Raw genomic sequence first — 20,535 nt, 5'->3', positions numbered from 1 at the left:
TCAGTGAGAAACAAACATGGTTATGTGATGATAATTTCCAAGTGAGATGAAGATAGGAGTCCACGGTATTGACATAAGAGATCGTCCTCCGAAGAGTCATCAAGGCCTTGGAATCATTCCATTGTCTACTTTCTTGACCTTTCAAGAAGACTAAGATAATGAATGAAACAGAATAATAATGTTTTGCCCTGCTTAGATTTATCCCTTGTCCCCTTACTCTCCAAAATACCAACACTCATGTTCATTCTGATTGTTTCCTCTTAATTTTCTTTTCATCTGCTCTTGGCTCAGACTTTTTCTTTTAGGTTACCATTTCATATTTTGATCTACGCTGTTGCCCGTTATAAGGAAGAGGAAGGCAATGTTGGTGTCAGATACTGATCCAACACTGATCACTCTCGTTTCCTAAGTTGACCAAACTTCACCAGCAGGTATTGTCACCATTCTTATCTAAGCACCTGATGTGGTATTGTCCTGTTTGGCACATTTTCTAGATATCTGATTATCTTCACGGCACACATCATTTTTTTAAATTTTATTTATTTATTCATGAGACACACAGAGACAGAGAAATAGGCAGAGACAGAGTTCAGAGGGAGAAGCAGGCTCCATGCAGGGAGCCCAACGTGGGACTTGATCCCGGGTCTCTAGGATCACACCCTGGGCTGAAGGCAGCGCTAAACCGCTGAGCCACCCGGGCTGCCCCACATATCATTTTCTAGGCATGTTGTCCCAGGACATCTCCAGCTATGGCAAACTTATCTTCTCAACTCATAAAACTTCAGGTAATGTCTGTGGATCTTCTTCACTGTCCTCTACCAAATTGCTCCATATTTCTATAAACAACTAGGTTAGCTTCTCTGGTATTCAACTGGAAATTCTTTATAAAATTATAGCTTTATTTCTGATTTTGATTCATGACACCTTGTTGTCTTCTAAACAAGCTTCCATAGGGTATCTTCACTCTGCTGGAATACCCTTCCTCAAGATATGGGTGTGCCTGACTGATTTTATGTTTCTACTCAGAAGTCTTTACCATGTACACAGAGCTTCCCATATAAAATAAGTTCAGGGGCAGCCCTGGTGACTCAGTGCTTTAGTGCTGCCTTTGGCCTGGGGTGTGATCCTGGAGACCCGGGATCAAGTCCCACCTCAGGCTCCCTGCATGGAGCCTGCTTCTCCCTCTGCCTGTGTCTGTCTGTCTGTCTCTCTCTCTGTCTGTCTCTCATGAATAAATAAATAAAATCTTAAAAAAATAAAATAAGTTTTTATTTCTCCAAATAGAGCATCACAAAGAACCCAGGACTTTTTCTCATGTAAATCATGTTCAAATGAAGAAAAACTAACTCTTAACATATAAATACAATATGTCTCATGCCAGTATGTAGATGCACTAAAAAATTTCACAATGAGTGGCTACTGAATGACTAGTGGATTCTCACATTTATCAAAAGCCTGTAAAGTGGAATTAATAACATGTGCTAATAAGAAAGCCAAGATCATAAAGATGGTAGGACTTGAGCTTCATTAATATCTAGTCAACGAGCTCTATAGTCTTAGGAGACAGAGAGAGAAAGAAAGTAAGAGAGAATACGATAAAGAACATAAAAACTTACCCAAGAAAAGGAGATTTGCAAGGTCAGTGAGGCAGTATTGGAAATATATTAAAAGAGCTTAGAATGTGAAATACCCAGGATTGTAAAATCGACTGTCCATTTTTAAAAGTAGATTCTAGCTCAAATTATAACCCAAAATATCTTCAAGGTGATCTGAAGAGTTAAGGGCGAAAAATAAAATGGTAATGAATCTTACACGATAGTAGATGTGCACCTTTTGGGCTTCTTTTAGGGACTTTTCTCTCTTTAAAACGACAAGGTATAAAATATATAAAAATAATTAGATAAAGTTTGTTCAAGATTTTTAATTTATTAGTAGGTGTTCTGAATCTTATACTCATTCAATGTCTGCATGCTCTTTGGAGCTTTTATTATTCTGTAAGTGGGGATTCTCAACCGCAGCATTCATTGGTACCTTGGATGAGAGAACTCTTTGTTACGGGGATGCTGTTCTGTGTCCTGTAACATGTCAGGCATCCCTGGTCTCCACCCTGGAGATCCCACAACCTCTGCTCCTAATTGTGGCAGCCCCTAACTGTTTCCAGGCAGCCCCTGTGACCGACTGGAGAACCCCCTTCCACATCGAGGATTGCCGCTCTACTCCTTTCATAATCACGCTCTCCCTTTGTTTGTCCTCTGCTCCACAGAGCAGCTCCCTGCCTCTACCACTAATGGTGGTGCTGTAGTCCTCACTCTAAGCTAAGGCCTCAGCTTTGGGAAGCCAGGTTGCCCTGATTAACAAGAAAGTAAAGAGAAATACCTTTGACCCTGGAACAACATGGGTTTGAAGTGCATGGATCCACACACACGTAGATTTTGTGTGATACACTCAGTGTGTTCTCCTGATGCCTTTCTTAATCACATTTTCTTTTCCCTGATTACTTTTCTGCAAGAATGTGGTATGTGAGACATAGACACATTATGTGTTGCTCAGCTGTATATGTTCCTGGGAAGGCTTCTGGTCCTTAGTAGGCTGCTGGTAGGTAAGTTTTGGGGGACTCAGAAATTACACAGAGCATTTCAACTGTATGGGGCAGGTGGGGATTGACATCCCAGCCCGTGCTTTGTGCACTGATCAGCTGCACCTGGTGCTAGAAATACAGACACAGACAGAAGTAAACTATACATCCACACACCATGCACAGATGTGGTGCTTATTAATGCATTATTCTCATCTAGAACGTCCAACTAACCCATTATTATTAATTCTTTTAATACTTGCTTTTCTGAATCTTATCTGTTACCCTCTGCCTCCAATAGAAAACATTCCATAAATGTTTACTTCTGGCATGCAAGTATTGATTTATTGATTGAAACTTCCCTTTAAGGAGCACTTGGGGGACTCAGTGGGTTCAGCATCTGCCTTTAGCTCAGGCCATAGTCTCAGGGTCTGTCCTGGCATTGAGTCCCACGTCAGGCTCCCTGCTCAGTGGTGAATCTGCTTCCCCCTCTCCCTCTGTATACTTACTTGCTCATACTCTCTCTCTCTCTCGAAAAAGTAAACAGATAAAAATCTTTAAAACAAATTTAAAAAAGAAATTTGCCCTCAGAACATCAGGTAAGTAAGACTTTCAACTGAATTTCCTTTGTACTTTTTTGGATTATTATTATGTTTTTATTGGGTATACATGATGTACAATGTTACATGAGCTTCAGGTGTACAACACAGTGATTCTATAAGTCAGTACATTATGCTATGCTCCCCATATCAGTACCTACCAGAAAGGTGAATTTTTATTGAAATTTTTATTTAAATTCAATGTAGTTAATTCATAGAATATTAATTAGTTTCAGGGAAGACTTTAGGAGTCTTCAGTTGCATATAACACACAGTGTTTGTACTTGAATGAATGATCCGTAGTATATTCATCACCCTTCCCTCCCAAGAAGGTTGTGTTTTGTGGTGCTATTCCTCTTGTTTTACATATGGTTGCGGAATATTAAGTAAAAGGTAGTTAGGACATGAAGATTATATGACTTTCCTAAGGAATGAAATAAAGTACGACAGGTTCAAAAGGCCAAGCCATGGCAACAACCTCATAGAACGACTCCTATTCCCTGGTCCTGTGGCTGACTCTTTAGGTTTCCCAAGACTCCACGCAACTCACCCATCCCTGTAAGACGTCCATCATATCCCCACAAAACATTCATCACCTTCTTCCCCAAAGGAGATGCTTTCATTCTTTTTACTCAGAGGCCCTTTCGTGTTAATGCCCCATAAACGCATCAGAAAACATACCAACAGGGCGTTTCATTGTTCCATTTTCCTAAGAGCTTTTTAGCAATCTGATCTTTAACATATCTATTTATTGGCTCAATGGCATCTCCAAGCAAGCGGGAAAGCATATACTAGTTCCCTGATTTTTAAGAGTTCCAAAGGAAGGAAACAAATTTCCTCCTATCTCTGTACATATGGCTGTTTCCAAGGACATTGAAACAGCCAAAGAATTTCTTCTGTTTGTTTTTGTTTTGGGGGCAGGGCGGTTGGTCAACACTTCTATGTATGTTTAATTTCTTTCCTTAGGAGTTTATCAGATAAATACCTTGGAGATACATTTTGTTCTTACCATAAAAGTGAACAAATATGGGCAGTCAGGAACTCCATGTCAGGGGAGTGAAAATGCCCCAAAGACTAACTCAGTGCTGCTTGCGCTCCAGAGCACATGAGAGCCTCAAAGTCATTCTTGGTTTGGTGTCTGACCTTTGAGGACACGATGGCTGAACCATCCCACAGGTCCCATTGGTGGCGTGCCTTCATGCTCTGAGCAGACCGACACTATTCATGAAACAGGATTGACTCTTTTGCTTTCTGCTCCCCCTTTCTTTGGGTCCCAGGATCCTTGTGTTTACTTCTTGCTTTCATTCACAAATCACAAATTCCCTCTGTATGGTAGGGAATTCTTCATGATCTCCTGCTATGAACACTTGACAATAGACAGTTTTCACATCTCCTGTCGTCCTGGCAAACTTTCTCCATTGCCTCCCTGATTTGGATAATGATCCCAGCTAATGTGTCCCACCCATCGCTACTATCTTCTGTAGCTGAATGTCCAACATTCCTGGTTGGTTTGTGATTTACGGGATCCTACCAACACGTGTTACCAGGGAACGCAGCCTAAGAGCACCCCATCATCTGAAGCTCCTTCAACTGCCAATCAGGGAGAAATTAAATAGCATTTATTCTAAAAGATCGTTGCAACGTGTTGGTCTTTGGATCCTCCTAATCATCTTACTTTGGTCTTAAAGGGTATCATTTGACATTTAGGTCCCTTCTGTCTTTCATTAATATGACTGAAAATGTGGTTAAGAGAACAATGCTTCAGAACAGAGCCCTCCTACGCACACATTCAAACCGTGTAACCCAGCAGGTGGTGATTAAGATAGCCTACGTCCGTCATCCTGGTCTTTCCTTCCTGAATGTATCCAGGCTGGTGTGAGTATGTAGCATCTCTCTTCCATTGGCCAACTTCTGTTTCATTTAGTTTTTCTCTTTTCCCTGTGACAATTGTTCTCTACTTCCTAGATTCCACAACTCCCTTCTACATAGTGCATGGAAGCTCCTGAGCCTGGCAGCAGTAGTAGCCTGTTCCCTCAGGGATGCCTGACCCAATGTGCCAATATTGTCCTTAGACTCTACGATGATGGAATGAATCACAAGGTAATCTTTCAGATCTGGCCCTGTGGAAATTCCCTATCACAGCACCCTCAACAAGGAACATGCTCGGTGATCCCAGAGAATTTTGTTGGAAAGGCTGGTTCTTCCTGGTTCAGCATATCTAGAGCTTGCCCCAGAATCCCACTTTTCCAACAAGCACCTAGGACCCGTCACTGCTTCTGGTCTTAAAACCACCCTTCCCAGTAGCCACGATTTACTACTGGGGGCTCCTTTCAAAGCATATTTTAGAGTCTGTGTTTCTCCATATAGATTTCTACCTTCCCAACGAGGAGCTTGGTTTGACCAAATCTGGAGAAGGCTTTCTGAACAGTTTATAAGGAATTGGTTTCCAACCAGAGGCCAACCTGCCTATCCAGAAAGACCCTTGGACATGTCTGGGGATATCTTCATTTGTCAAAAAGGGAGCAGAGTGTGTTGACACATTCCATTTAGTGGGGTGGACATTGAATATGCTGCCAGACATTCTACACTGCACAGGAAGGCCCCTAACACACAGAACCGTCCAGCCAAAGACCCAGTTGTGCCAGGATTGAGATATCCTGGTTACTATGCATTCATGTGTTCCTCTCCAACAGGATAAAGCCTCAAGCCCTGTGGTAGCTAACGGATCCATATACCATTGGCTTTTTAATCCCATCTGCAGGTTTCTTCATCTCTCTTATTGTTCTAGCCACATGCCCATGCCTATAGGGTATCAACTCCCTAACACTCCCTAACTGCTTTCTCCTCCCTTTGTTGTATTCATTCTCCTTCTAATATGCAGTCTGCCTTCACTGAGGAGTGAATGTCACCAAGTCTTAGTCTGGACTTTGGTATTGGCTGCATCCCCAGTGCCTACAACTGGTTAATCAGTGAGTTTCGGTGTGTTCCCAGGGGTCTGTTTCTGTTTGTTTGGATAAATTTGAGTAATCTTACAGTATATAAAAGGAGCATTTCTTGTTGAACAGAAATACCAGAGCACCTGTTATGAACCCAGAACCCAGAGCCATGTCTAAGCGACACTGGATTAAACTCAGTGGAATACGGCTTACATAGAAAGGACCATTACCGGGCAGCCCAGGTGGCTCAGCAGTTTAGTGCCACCTTCAGCCCAGGGCGTGATCCTGGAGACCGGGGATGGAGTCCCATGTCGGGCTCTCTGCATGGGGCCTGCTTCTCCCTCTGCCTATGTCTCTGCCTCTCTCTGTCTCTCTGTGTGTGTGTGTGTGTGTCTCATGAATAAATAAATAAATAAAATATTTAAAAAAAGAAAGAGAATGAAAGAACCATTACCAACAAAGCTGGGCAATGACGAAGGGTCTAGAAAGCATAGGTGCACTTGCCCAGATGTGTCTGGAAGGAAGTGGAAGTCACATGGCTTCTCCACCCCCTGCCCACCCACACTGCAACTAGTTGAATCAGAGACAGATAAAGGGAAATATAAAGATACCAGGTTCACCTCTTGCACAGTCGGTGGGAATGTGAAATGGTGCAGCCACTCTGGAAAACTGTGTGGAGGTTCCTCAAAGAGTTAAAAATAGACCTGCCCTACGACCCAGCAATTGCACTGCTGGGGATTTACCCCAAAGATGCAGATGCAGTGAAACGTCGGGACACCTGCTCCCTGATGTTTATAGCAACAATGTCCACAGTAGCCAAACTGTGGAAGGAGCCTCGGTGTCCATCGAAAGATGAATGGATAAAGAAGATGTGGTGTATGTATACAATGGAATATTCCTCAGCCATTAGAAACGACAAATACCCACCATTTGCTTCGACGTGGATGGAACTGGAGGGTATTATGCTGAGTGAAGTAAGTCAATCGGAGAAGGACAAACATATGTTCTCATTCATTTGGGGAATATAAATAATAGTGAAAGGGAATAGAAGGGAAGGGAGAAGAAATGGGTAGGAAATATCAGAAAGGGAGACAGAACATAAAGACTCCTAACTCTGGGAGTCAAACTACGGGTGGTGGAAGGGGAGGAGGGCGGGGGGTGGGGGTGAATGGGTGACGGGCACTGAGGGGGGCACTTGATGGGATGAGCACTGGGTGTTATTCTGTATGTTGGCAAATTGAACACCAATAAAAAATAAATTTATTATTAAAAATAAAGAAAAAAAGAAAAGAAAAAAGATACCAGGTTCAATAAAACACATGGGAATATGGGCATCTGGGTGACTCTGTCAGTGAGGCAGCTGCCTTTAGCTCAGGTCATGACCCAGGATCCTGGGATGGAGCCCTGCATGAGGGAAGTCTGCTTCTCCCCCTGCCCCACCCTTCCAGGCTGTGTGCTGTCTTTCAAATAAATAAATAGAATCTTTAAAAAAAGACACAGGAATATACCTTCAAGAATCCTTCAGAGTCATCCATTTGGAAAGAAAAAGAGACATATTTAAAAAATCTGGGACACCTGGCTGGCTCAGTTGGAAGAGCATGCAAGTCTTGATCGTAGGGTTGTGAGTTCAAGTCCCATGTTGGATGTAGAAATTACTTAAATAAACTTTTTTTAAAAAATGTGACATATTCTAAGACCTTTCTAATCCTTCTGGAAGCTTCTGGAAAATTTAAGTATACAAATAGACATGGACATGACTGGAATGACAGCCTATAAATTTCAGAGAGGACAGCTTCCAGAAAGAAAGGTCCTCATTGTCTTTTTATGCTGTTTACTTATGCTTTTACATTCTTTTGTGGGTGGTTTTCACTGGATTTCTGTTTGTTATTTGTCCTAATTTCACTGTGTGTGTTTGTTTTACTAAATGATGGACACTTAACTCCTGTTATGATATCTTAATCAGTCAGGCTTTGGACATAGTCTGTCATCAGAATGTTTCATGTCAGCTAGACAGGAATTGGGTTCATCCACCCTCCCCATGCCTGAGGTATTGGTGTTTATTACCTATTGCCATTTTCAAACCAAAAGCAAATATGAGCAGCAGTGAGTCACATCCTAGCTCTTCTCAAGTTGTATGCACTCAGTTTCAGAACAGGAGTGGTTAGTTATCTGTAAAGTGACTTAATTTTTTTGTTGCCTTACAGTAACATACTAAAAAACATAGTATAATCCAAAATATTATAAACATTTTTTAAAGAAATTATTTATTTGAGAGAAAGAGAGTGAGCAGGAGGAGGAGCATAGGCAGAAGGACTAGCAGATTCAGTGCTGAGCATGGAGCCCAAATGCTGGGCTTCATCCCACAACTCAGAGCTCATGACCTGAGCCAAAACCAAGAATCCAAAGCTTAACCAACTGAGCCACCTCGGCACCCCCGTATTATAAATGTTTCTCCAAGTTTGCATTATGAAGAATGTGTCTTCTAGAAGATTCCTCCTATCCAGTGTTTGAGTGTGTTCAGTACATAAATATTGATCGGTGTCTGTGCTGTGCCAACAACAGCCCAAACCTCACAACTCAGCAAGCGTCAGCAGACTCCGGTCATGATCCAGTGAGTTATCCTCTGGCGAAAGTACACAGAACACATAAACTAAGCAGTGATGGCCAAATACGTAACCTGTTCCTAGGTTCTAGGATGAAGAAATTTTTATGCCCAGTTGGCATATAAAGTATATTAGAATCCACTTTGGGAAGGACACACTAGATCCTAGGAAAGGGTTTTGAGCAAAGCTCTGATGGTAGTTGGAAGAGTGAGTTCAATGATGATCTGTGGGAAGAACATGCTGGGAACTCACAATGCAACATGCAATGGTGTTTTGAGAGGTTAACTTGGTAGTGTGCATCACAATTCCAGTGTGCATTCACATTGGTAAGGCCTTTCCATTTAAGAAAGTTTTATTATTTATACATATAAAAATTGTTCACTGCTTTGTTCTTTGTAACATTAAAAGATTTAAAGGTAAATTTAACATTCTGGTGACTAGGACACAGTCAAAATGGAAAATGGAGGGACCCCTGGGTGGCTCAGCACTTTAGCGTCTGAATTTGGCCCAGGGCTTGATCCTGGAGTCCCGGGATCGAGTCCCACATGGGGCTCCCTGCATGGAGCCTGCTTCTCCCTCTGCCTGTGTCTCTGCCTCTTTCTCTTCTCTCTTTCTCAAGAATAAGATCTTTTTAAAAAATGGAAAATGGAAGACATTAAAAATGATAAATTAGATCTCAGTGAATCAACATATGGATCATATCTAAAATCATTATTCCCTGGGTAGAAAAACATAAGTAGGATACTGTTTGTATTTTCTCATGTTTTGTAAAACAAAGCCTGCACTCAAGTATGTTACTATCTGTGTGTATTCATGACAATGCGTGTGTATGTGTTACACAGAATTTATACCGATCTCATGAGAGTATCCAGTACTGGCTAGGGGACGTAAAGGTGTAAGTTGGGATGGGAAATATTTTTTTTGAAATAGTAATTTATTTATCTTTAGATGGTGGTGGGGTGGGGAGAAGAGGGAGGGGGGAACCTCAAGGAGATTCCCCGTGAGCACAGAAGCCCATCACAGGGCTCAATTTCACAACTTTGAGATTATGACCTGAGCCAAAAACATGTATATAAAGCTTAACTGGCTGAGCCACCCAGGCATCCCGGGAGATATTTTAATATGAACTCATATGTTCATGTATCTATTGGAAGTCTGTGAACTTTGGGGATTTCAGTTATGCTGACCTCATAGGATGAGTAGGACAAGAGTCTTCTTTTTGTCTTTCTGAAAAATTTCTCTAATTTCAATGACCTTCTGTTCTTTGTGTGTTTGAAAGGCTTTCCTATTGAAATCCTCTGGAAAAGCAGCTTCTTTATGGAAAATATTATGAGGGCAAATCCAGTTTCTCTAGTAGATGAAGGACTATGGAAGGATTCTTCTTCCTCTTGTGTCAACTTTGGTAACCTGTGTTTCAAGAAATGTACCCATTTCATCCAAAGTGTTAAATGGTTGGCAAAACTTTAATACTTTTCTGTGATTATATATTTCTATAAAGTCTGTGGAGACAAACCCACTTTCATGATTAACATCGGTCTTACAACAGACATTCATGAAAGAGAGAAAGAAATTAGGCCAAAAAATGCTGACTTTTATTCTTGCATGATTTCTGTAATTTTAATGACTTAAAATGTATGTGTATATATTACATGCACACACGATGGTATATAGGTATGTGTGTTATAGTTCACAGGTTTTTAAACACATTATTGCCAGGGCCCATGTTTCAACACGCCCACGAGGTTGAGGATTCATTGATCTAGTTCACTCCCCAGCATTTCCACACTCTTGTGACCAGAGTCAGAACTCCAAATGCATACACTTCTTTTATTCAAGAAGCACAAATGAAACATTGCCCTTGGCATGTTTCTGACTTCCAACAAAAGACAGAATAATATTCTTTACTGAAGCTTTCAACGTGTGTAAACTGCAGCCCATTTGGAGGCTATGCCTCTGTAAGTAAAAACACTATTTATTCTATTTAAAATTGTTTAAATCTAATTTTAGGTTCCTGGGGCCTAGAGTAGATCTCTGAACTCTGGCTCAGCCTTCAGAACAAGTTTTGCATCCAGACTGCTAATCTCTTCAATGCTGAACACCTATGTGTCACAGATAGCTGATCAATGAGTTTGCCTATTGCAGTCGGAATGGCCATTTGCTCTGGGAAGCTGAATGGAATGGCACATCTTAGATCTCATGTGCTAGGTTAGCAGCCTCCCAACTGAGCCCTCAGTCTGACTGTTTCTGCAAGTATCACATCGACTTCATGACCCTAGGCATTGACCAGGTCTCAGCTGCTGCCCCACCTTGGATGACTGACAATCTTATTGTAAAGAAATATCAGTTCTTCTCATCAGGATCATAGGTGATGGTGTTGTGAGAGTCGCATTTCCCCTGGATTATGACTCATGTCGTGCAGGACAGTCTCAGTATAAATCTCAGTGATGGGCACCCATGCCCTTCCCTTGTGGTGGATAAGAGGCATCTAGGGAACATTTTCTTGACCAGATTGCCTCATCCCTATAAGTAAATATATCCATCAGAATTTCCTCTTTCTCCTGATGGGTTAGATCTCTTTCTCCCTCTCTTCATGACACCTCTATAGCACTTTAGTCCTAATGTAAACTGTCCCTGATGGGATATTGATCCTATCATGGCCATACATTCCTGGATAGTTATATTGAAAGTGGATATTTGGGTATTTATAAATAAGTGACTATCTGCACAAAAACACAGATACAGAACACATGTTTAGTCAACTTATTTAATCACATGAAATCCAGTAACACCAAACAGGATCTGAATGATAGCGAGAGAGATGAAATGGCAAAAGGAAACATGTTTATGAAGAAAGAGAGATGATGCCGAGTAGAAATAAGGAGTGCTTTCTTCCTACTGTTGATCTGATTCCATGAGGAAGACGACACGTGACACAGCTAGAGGGAGGGAAACAGGACAGAAGGTTCAAGTGAGTTGACCGTATAATAGCCTACGACAGTGGGCCTCAAGGTGTATAATGTCAAGGGTTCAAGTTAACCCAGCAAACACGGTCCGAGGAAACTTCAGACGCTCCATCCCTACAATATAGGAAGAACCATGAGAATTTTTTTTTTGTGGATGTACATTGGATGGGACCTTTCATGATAAAGATCCCTGCCAGGACCTGGATAATTTCAGAATGCATGCTCATGGAGATGGCCCATCAAAAATGATTTTATAGGACTCTTGATGGACTCACACTCTGCTTTTCCAATTCCAAAAGCTTTGTGGCTTCAAGATGTTATATGTGGCCTGGAAGCTAATGTCCCCAATTGCTCTTGTATCCTCCATTGCTTCCCAAGAGCAGAGACACAGGGCGCCCTTTGGGGCTATACCATCATCGTGGTTTGTGGCTCACCTGACTTTAGAAAGTTCAAAAATCACCTTGTAAGGAAATCACCTTCTGCAGGAGAATATGCCTAAAGGCATGTGGTACACCGCATGGGTAGAGGCTCTCCAACTTTTTTCGGTCATCCCTGCCAACTTCTGTCTCCACTGCTTGTCTCTGAATGACTATCATTGGCATGACCTGCATGATGCTGCATTGACCCTGTAACTGCTTTTTAACATCTATCACGCCATCTGATATGCAACCTCAACAGACTCAATGTAAACAGAATGAGCTCTTGTAACGGAAAATGTTCTCTACGGAAAACGATTGGGTTAGTTGACATAGCAGTACTCACGACAGGTCATTGTTACTTACAATATTTAGGGGGAGTTGGTGTTACTGTTGTTATTCATGGTTGGGACAGTTGTCTGGGAACAAAACAAATACAAAAGGTGAAAAAAGGAAGAACCAATCACGACCATTTCCCAAAGTTTGTAAGAATTTCTTCTATTTTTTAATTTAAATTTTTTCAAAAATATTTTAGAGAGCAAGGAGGAAGAGGATGAGAGGGTGAGGCAGAAGTATGGCATCCGATGCAGAGCTCCAACCACAACCCAGAAGTGATGACCTGAGCCATAATCAAGAATCGGAAGCTTCACCACCCAAGCCACCCAGGTGCCCCATGATTTCTTCTTTTCAATAGTAGGTTTTATACAAGATCATTCATGAAAGAGAAAGGTGAAATTGAGGTGTTTTTTTTTTTTCCTGAGCAGAGCTATGTATCGAGTGAAGGATAGATTCAAGAAAATATATATCGGGAGTCACATTACCAGTATCGCCTAAGTATATAATATTTTCTTCTGGAATACCCTTTTCTCTACTCAGCTTCTTGAACTTTGCAATGTCCTCCTCATTAACATGAGCTCCTCTGCCTGGAAATCAGCATGCATAAAGTGGAAAATGCCCATTAGAAACCCCAAGAATTTCTAAATACAGAAGGAGAATCACTTATGGGGAAATCTAGTCCTTCATGGAGTCTCAAACAATGACCATATATTGCCCTTGTGGCAATGTCAGCTGCCTGACTTGGTGGGTAAGAGCCGTGAAACCCTGTCCAACTGCACAGCCATGCACTGTCCAGCATCAGCAGCAGAACTCCAGGGACGCAGTAGGAACTCCATGAATCTTGGACCCAATCCAGCAAGAAATCCAATCGACTGCACCTCGGCCTGTGCCTCAGAATCTAGATCTGACATGCACGTTGCTTCTGGACCCAAAGCAATTGGAAGGACCGTTCTCACCCTCCAGACCAATAGCAGCCATGTCTCCCATGGTAATGGGATGTAATGGTAATGTCTCCCGTATGGGAGACAGCTTAGTTGGTTTGTTTGTTTTTCATTAAAACCACAGTTCTCAGATGCCTGTTTCCAAATTGACACCTACTGTCCCAGAGGCCACGGCACCCATCTCAGTGAGTGTGTAGTCGAGACTTGAAATTTGTTGACCTGTTAGGAAACTATTTCTAATAAACTCAATTTCTTTTAATTTTCAATTTTAATAATTGTGACTTGTTGTTAAATGTCTGGTGATTTAAGAGCTCCCACAGCTACCAGCCCTTGTTTCCACATTTGTGTTTTAGAGTAATTGCAGGATCCTTGACGTAGGGCACCTAGAGACTTAGGTTTTTTTGCAGATTAATTAGTAATGTGCATATGTACTGACTTTCTCAATGAAAATGCCAACAGTGGATGTGTTGTATGGCCACGACAATTGTCAGCCGTAATACATACCAACCAATGAAGCCAGTTTTGTAATTTTCCCTTTGCTATCCACATTGACATCATAGCCTATGAGGGCATTTGGGGTCATATCAATAATTCGGAAATAATTGCCACCATTATCTGTAAGAGACAAAAATATATATGTATAGTCTAGACAAAATTTATATATTGCATTGGTTAATTTATTGAGATTGGCTTTCCCAAGGTGTAGTTAGCATACTGTCACCACATTCTTGTATTGGTGTCTACGTCCCCTCAACAGCTCAGTGAACGTGACAATCATATCAAGGAGCATAGGGGGCACATTGCCTTCGTGCAATTAAATATTTCACACGTGTACTAAGCCATTTCACACCTCCCAGTGTTGCTAAAATGTTTTCTAGTTACAATTTGAGACAACTCTCTCTAGTTATATTATCTGGTTACAATGCCTAGTTCCCCAAGACCTGTTTCTCTCCCTTAAATTCGCCATGTCCAAATCTAGGTTAAAAAGGGTTACAAAGTGGAGAAAATTAAACAAGAGAACATTGATGATTCAGGCAAATGGAAAGGTCATGTGAGAGTAAAGAAAGTGACAATGTTATTTAAAAAGACACTGGTAGTAAAACACTTGTACTTACATTCAGCCTTGATAAGATTGTCTCGTCCTATTGATGCCCCAACAGAGTTTTCAACGCACTCTCCGTCAACCCTTAAAAACAAAAAATCTTCAAGTGGATGGATGAAAACCAACTTTGTTCCGTGGTTAACATTTTCTTTGTTTCAATCCTACAAGGCCCTGCATGAGGCATCACCGAGTGCCTATACACAGTGTGATATTGGAAAGAAAAGAAACAGGTTTTCCAGGATCAAATATCACCTCACAAGAATGTCTTTGTCTACCTACTGGTCTGATATAGAGACGCATACAGGAATAGATGAATATATGTGATACACATTTGTTATATATGGAAACTTTATGTACATTACATACAACAATTATATATATGTCACACACATAAGAAACCTTTTTTCATGTCTCTGTGAGTATATATGACGAAAACGTATATTTGGAAAAATAGGAAGAATGCATACAGCACAAATAATAAAAGAGGAAACAATCCAACTAAAATGCGGCAATTTCTTGAGCAGATATGTCACAGAAGATGGCCACAGGAAACCGTGGTCCGAGCAAGGGTCCTTAGGGACGTGCAAAGTAAAACCACAGTGACATCCCATTTCCCTTTCACAGCACTGGATAAAATCACAGACAATGTCAATAGGAGGGTTGAGAAAGACCATGTTGCCATTGAATATCTGCTTTATTACGGGCGATAATCCAAAAGGCACTGTCAGTTAGCAAACAGTTTAAGTTTCCTGTGGTTAAGGTGCCCCTGTACTGTGATGCAGCAGTTGCATACAACCCAAGGGATCTGCAAATCCACGTCAACCCAAACATTCCCGCACAGCTATTCCTATCAGACTGATTCAAAATAACCCCAAAGTGGAAAAATTATCCACGTGCACACTGTTATTTGTACGAAGTACAAGTACTTTCACTTGGTACCACGGACACACTGTTACTGTACGGAGTACTTTCACTTGGCAATGGCAAAAATTACCGTGTATGGGGAGCCGTGGCGATAAATATTAAAAACCCCATGGGCAGCAAAGAGAGCAGGAGGAAAGTAAAAGCAGGGTGTGTGCTTCCTCTGTGTGAAGTTCTGGAGCAGCGGACGAAAAGCACGTCAGGTGTTCTCTGCGTGGCCGCATGGGTGGACAGTTAATGCAGAGGGAAGAAGGAGGCTTTAAGCGCAAATAGAAATGTTTCACGTGTTGCCTCAAAACGTCGGTACGTGCCCACATATGTGAGAAATGAGTGAACTATCCTTCACGTGCAAGCCCGGAATCATGTGTACACTGCGCTTCAGGAAGCCTTGCAGAAGCAGAGGCTACACGCAAAGTCACAAAAAGCAGACGCACACAAAAACTGTAAACAGGACCAAAAAGATGATAAGGTGTTCGTTAAATAAATAAATAAATAAATAAATAAATACATAAATACATAAATAAATACATAAATAAATACATAAATAAATCCTAACAGATTTATCTTTTGGAATAGGGTCTGTTTAATTTGATTATCTGCATATATGACCTATAACCAACCGTGTTGTATATTGTAGACAATCCTTTATGTATCTGTTGAGACAGGATGTGTGCGTGATTTGATTTTCTGCATATGTGACATAGACACCCAGGGTCCTATGTATTATCATAATCAATTCGACAACCACCTAACATTGCACACGTTATTATACTCATTATGTATCATATACAGCAGATTCTTCCATAACTAACTTTGGGAAGCCTTCGAGTATTATTAATGGAATGCTGGCTCTACTGCAGGCGTGTATATAATTATTACAGATTATTAAACAAAATTACATGTTTTATACGTCATCAGTTACATGTGTACTTTTATAACTGCATCCCTCCAAACATAACCCTCTTATTGTAATGTCTTAATGCTCATCCTTTTCGGTTTTTCATTCCTCACAGTCTGTCTCTACTGTGTGTGACATCTTGGAGCCCACTTACAGCTTTACAACTGCGATCCTCAGACACGGACTTCATTCCGTTCCTTCTAAGGCATGGTTTTTGATATATATCATTAGAAACATCATCCTCCCTTTTATTCCCGTGTCTCCCCCAACCTGACAGACGAATAACTTTCTCTCCTTATTTTCAAGCCTTTCCTGGCATCAGTCCTCCAGCCAGTAGGTTTGCCCAGGCATGCAATACTTCCTTCACATCTTGTTTTCTGCTTGAGTCCCCCTCCGCCTTGCAAACTTTCCTGTTTCTCTATACTGCCTCCTTTTTGAACTCCTAAGCTAGCACCGGTCAGCAGCGCAGTTCTATCAGGATTGAAAGGACAGCAAACAGTAAAAAGTAAGACTTAACTCTCCACCTCCAAGGTAAATACAGGTTTTAATCTTATGGGCGGTGGATCTGTTTGCAAGATGTGGTGGTTCTGGACGCTCTCCATTTCTTTGAATTAAGTGATCCCTCTTGCTTCATTGTATACTTCTCGGGACCTTCTGAGGAAACTTAAACGTTGGGATGAAATGATTGGTATTTGCAGATGGAGTCGTCAAAGTATGTGCTTACGGTTACCTCCAATGTACCAGTAACTTTCAAGGATGTGTGTCCATGTCTGAGACAGAGTCACAGAGAGAAATGTGTGCAGGTGCTCAAATTTTCTCGTTGATTTCAGGCCCTTTCCATTGATCTGGGTGCCAACGTCTGTCCCCTTGCTCCTTTGTTTGAACATCCCAGTCCACCTTCAGAAGCACCCTACACCTGCCCTGTGCCAGTGTTCTTTGAACTCACCGCATGCAGTCGTTGGCCTTTTTTGGCTGCTCTCATTCCACCCCGTCTTCACTCTCATGTATAGTGTTGAGACTAGTTTACAGATCTCTATCGGGCTCTGTTTTGACCAATGAAGCTCAACAAGAACAAAGAAGTTTCCTCATCTTCTCTTAGTTTTCTGAGTTCTTAATACATGCCTACAGTAGAGTGGTCTCTTAATGAATAACTTGAAGCAACAAAGGCTCTGGTGAATTTAGCAATGTAATAATGATTAAAAATTACTACTTGTGAGTTTTTAGGGTAGACTGTTAAAGCCAAAGTCAGGAACCCTATGGTCACAGAAGCATGAGAACCATGTCTTTAAACAACAAGGTGTACTAACTTGATAAAGAACTCAGACCATCACACCCTTTCACTCCTGACATTTCACTGCAAACCTGGAATCAGATGCCCCCTGAGGGCCAAGCACTTACAGGCAATTTTAGTCTATGTTATTTTTACTTACTTGACGTAAAAATTGAATGACATTTTGAGTCTTGGTATGTCCACATTGATACCTCTCATATAAATCCTAAACGGGCCATTCTTGCCAATCTTGTCAAGGTTGTTGGATGATATGTACAACGTCTTCCATGGTCCTGAAACCTAAAAGCAAAGTTCCCATCAGTAACTTTCCTCAGTTTCTTTTCATTTTCTCCAACATCGGCCATCATGGCTCTCCTTTCTCTTTTGCATCAGCACAGAGTATCTTTATTGAACAACACACAATTTATATAATACTGGGAAAACCCAAGCCAACAGCAAAACCACAAATCGACGTATTCCTAAAATAGCATAACCATGCTTATCGACTGCAAGGCCTCCACCCCAACAGCTCATTGGCTGATGCACATTCTCTCCTATACTACAGGAGAAATGTAGAAATGTGCAATTACTAGACCACAGGGAACACATCCAGTAGAAATATGTAAAGACACGATTAACAGAGGCATTCTGAGTTTCAAGTAGACGGCTAACGTTGGAGTACATACATTTGGATATACATATAAACTCCCCTCCCCACAGAAACCAGACACACGTACACACACATAAAGACCACCTTATCAGCTCAGCGTGTTCACAATACCTGTGTCAGTACATTAGGAAGGGGTAGCTGGGCATCAGAAGCCAAAACGAGTGCAAGACACAACAGTAGGATCTTCATGTCTCCAGCGCCTCTCGATTCCTCCTCTGCAGAAGCTCAGAGTTGGGTTACCTGTTGACGAGATTCTCAGTTTTCATCACTTTATATACTATATGTCTATGGATGTGGCAATGTTTGACTTCTTGTCATTCTTCACACGAGATCATTGTGCAACCCTGAACATAAACATCCTGGTTGGCTGCGATGTATCCCAAGGATGTCTCAGACCCGGGACATATTGTACCTCTTTCCTGTATCTCTAGAAACGACATTTAGAAGCTCGTCCGCCTCGAGTCTTGTTTGGCTCAAGCCTGCATATCTCCTGTCACGTGGATACATTTCTCAGTCAGTCTTGGAAAAACCAAACATCACCGTCACTTTTTCTTGAATGAGTTTCAGGGAGATGACCTTCCTGCCCCAGCACAACTGCTCCCTATTACTTGGAGAAAGATGGGGAGACCTACATGTGGGCATTGGCACGTGGAAACACATAAATGCAAATGCAAAGATGCAAATATGCAGACATCTGGTCGCCCTGTCTTTCCAAGTCACTGAAGTCGTGAGCTGTGGGTGACACCACCGTGGTGTTTTTTTAGTGACCAAGGTGTGCAGTATCCTGAGCATGTCTGTCCCTCTGAACTTATAATGAACATCAGGTAATTATGTATCTATGGAAAGCACGTAGGAAAGTGCTTAGTTTGGAGAAATGAGGTCTTACCTTGTCCTTAACACCTTTTAATAAAACCAGGGAATCGGTCGATAAAACACGAGTCTTTTAGGAAACTCTTACCATGGTCAGTTTAGTCAACATTGAACGAACTTGCCCCTCATCCTTACAGGTTATGGAAATGAAATAAGAAAAAAATCAAATAAACTAAGAAAACAACATGGATCTTGCAATCCTCTGCTCACATTTGGTCATTTATGGAATATGATGAGTGGGCTGTGGGGTAAGAATTGGTCAGTCATGGAATAGGATATTTTTAAAAGTAGATTCTAGCTCAAATTATGCCCCCAAGTATCTTCAAGGTGATTGGAAGAGCTAAGGACAAAAAACAAAATGATAATAAATCTTAGAGGAACGCACATGTGCAACTTTGGGCTTCTTTAGAGACATTTCTCTCACTTTAAAACCACAAGCCATAAAACCTAATAAAAGTATTTAGATTACTTTTTAGAGATTATTTATTTATCTATTCACGTGAGACACAGAGGTAGAGAAATAAGCAGAGGGAAAAGCAGGCCCCTTCTGTGAGCCCGATACAAGACTTCTCCCAGGACCCTGGGATCATGCCCTGAACCAATGGCAGATGGTCAATCACTGAGCCACCCAGGTGCCCTTAGATTAAATTCTGGTATTGCAAAGATACCTTAAATCATGTTATACTGAACCAGAGACTAAAAGAAGATACTTCCTTGTACTATTTTTTTTTAATTTATTTCCTCAACTTATGAAATCCTACACGTGGGTTATTCTGACATGACACGTGTTCGCCCTCGAACGTGTTCATGCCGTAACTGGAGGAAGCCTGTGCCTCCCACTCCTCTTCTCCCGTTTTGCACATCCCCCAACCCCTCCTCTCAGGCAACCACCAGTTTGGTTGCTGTGTTTATGGGCCTTTTCTTGCTTTGGGTTTGTTTGTTCATACATTTCTATTTTAGATTCTGGGAAGAAAACAAGAGGTAATGAAAAGGGAGGTTTGCTGGGGGTTGTGGTGACTGGCTGAAGGGCACTGAGGGGGGCACTTGAGATGAGCACTGGGTGATATGCTATATGTTGACAAATTGAGCTCCAAAAAAATCAATCAATTAATAATAAATTTAAAAAATAAAATGAAACTGTATGATATGTGTCCTTCTCTGACTTATTTCACTTAGCGTAATACCCTCTCCCTCCATCCACACTGTTGCAAATGGCAAGATCGCACTCTTTCTTACGTGTAAACTTAAGTGTCCCCTTTTCCCCTTAAGGGGACAAACTTACAAGAGTACGATTGCTAGAATATATAATATGTTTTGGCTTAAATACCCAGAAACTGCTAGATTAATCTTCAGAGTGGCTGTTTCAGTTTAGATTTCTACCCGGGTTGATGCTTGTTCCCCGGGTTTAAATGTTATCGGTATTTGTTGTTTTAGT

At 41.4% G+C, this 20,535-nt stretch overlaps 1 protein-coding gene across 1 annotated transcript; it reads right to left on the bottom strand.

Moving 5' to 3' along the window:
* Positions 1–12,488: 12,488 nt before the first annotated feature.
* Positions 12,489–18,419, bottom strand: LOC140629103 (odorant-binding protein-like). Its single transcript, XM_072818549.1, has 6 exons — positions 18,342–18,419; positions 17,721–17,860; positions 14,485–14,555; positions 13,874–13,984; positions 12,914–13,015; positions 12,489–12,511 (listed from the first exon to the last, which is right to left on the bottom strand). Exons 1-6 carry the CDS (start codon positions 18,417–18,419, stop codon positions 12,489–12,491), a joined length of 525 nt encoding a protein of 174 aa, XP_072674650.1.
* Positions 18,420–20,535: the final 2,116 nt, after the last annotated feature.

This window comes from Canis lupus, chromosome Y, assembly GCF_048164855.1.
Source record: "Canis lupus baileyi chromosome Y, mCanLup2.hap1, whole genome shotgun sequence".
Classification (NCBI taxonomy): Eukaryota; Metazoa; Chordata; class Mammalia; order Carnivora; family Canidae; genus Canis; species Canis lupus.
This window is presented reverse-complemented; position numbering and strand designations above follow the sequence as displayed.

Excerpts from the sequence above, each read along its gene's own strand:
- LOC140629103 (XM_072818549.1), bottom strand. The coding sequence starts at position 18,419 with ATGAAGATCCTACTGTTGTGTCTTGCACTCGTTTTGGCTTCTGATGCC. Across the intron at positions 14,556-17,720 it reads TCATTCAATTTTTACGTCAA|GGTTGACGGAGAGTGCGTTG; the intron begins GTAAGTAAAAAT and ends TTTGTTTTTAAG. Across the intron at positions 13,985-14,484 it reads CAATCTTATCAAGGCTGAAT|ATAATGGTGGCAATTATTTC; the intron begins GTAAGTACAAGT and ends TGTCTCTTACAG.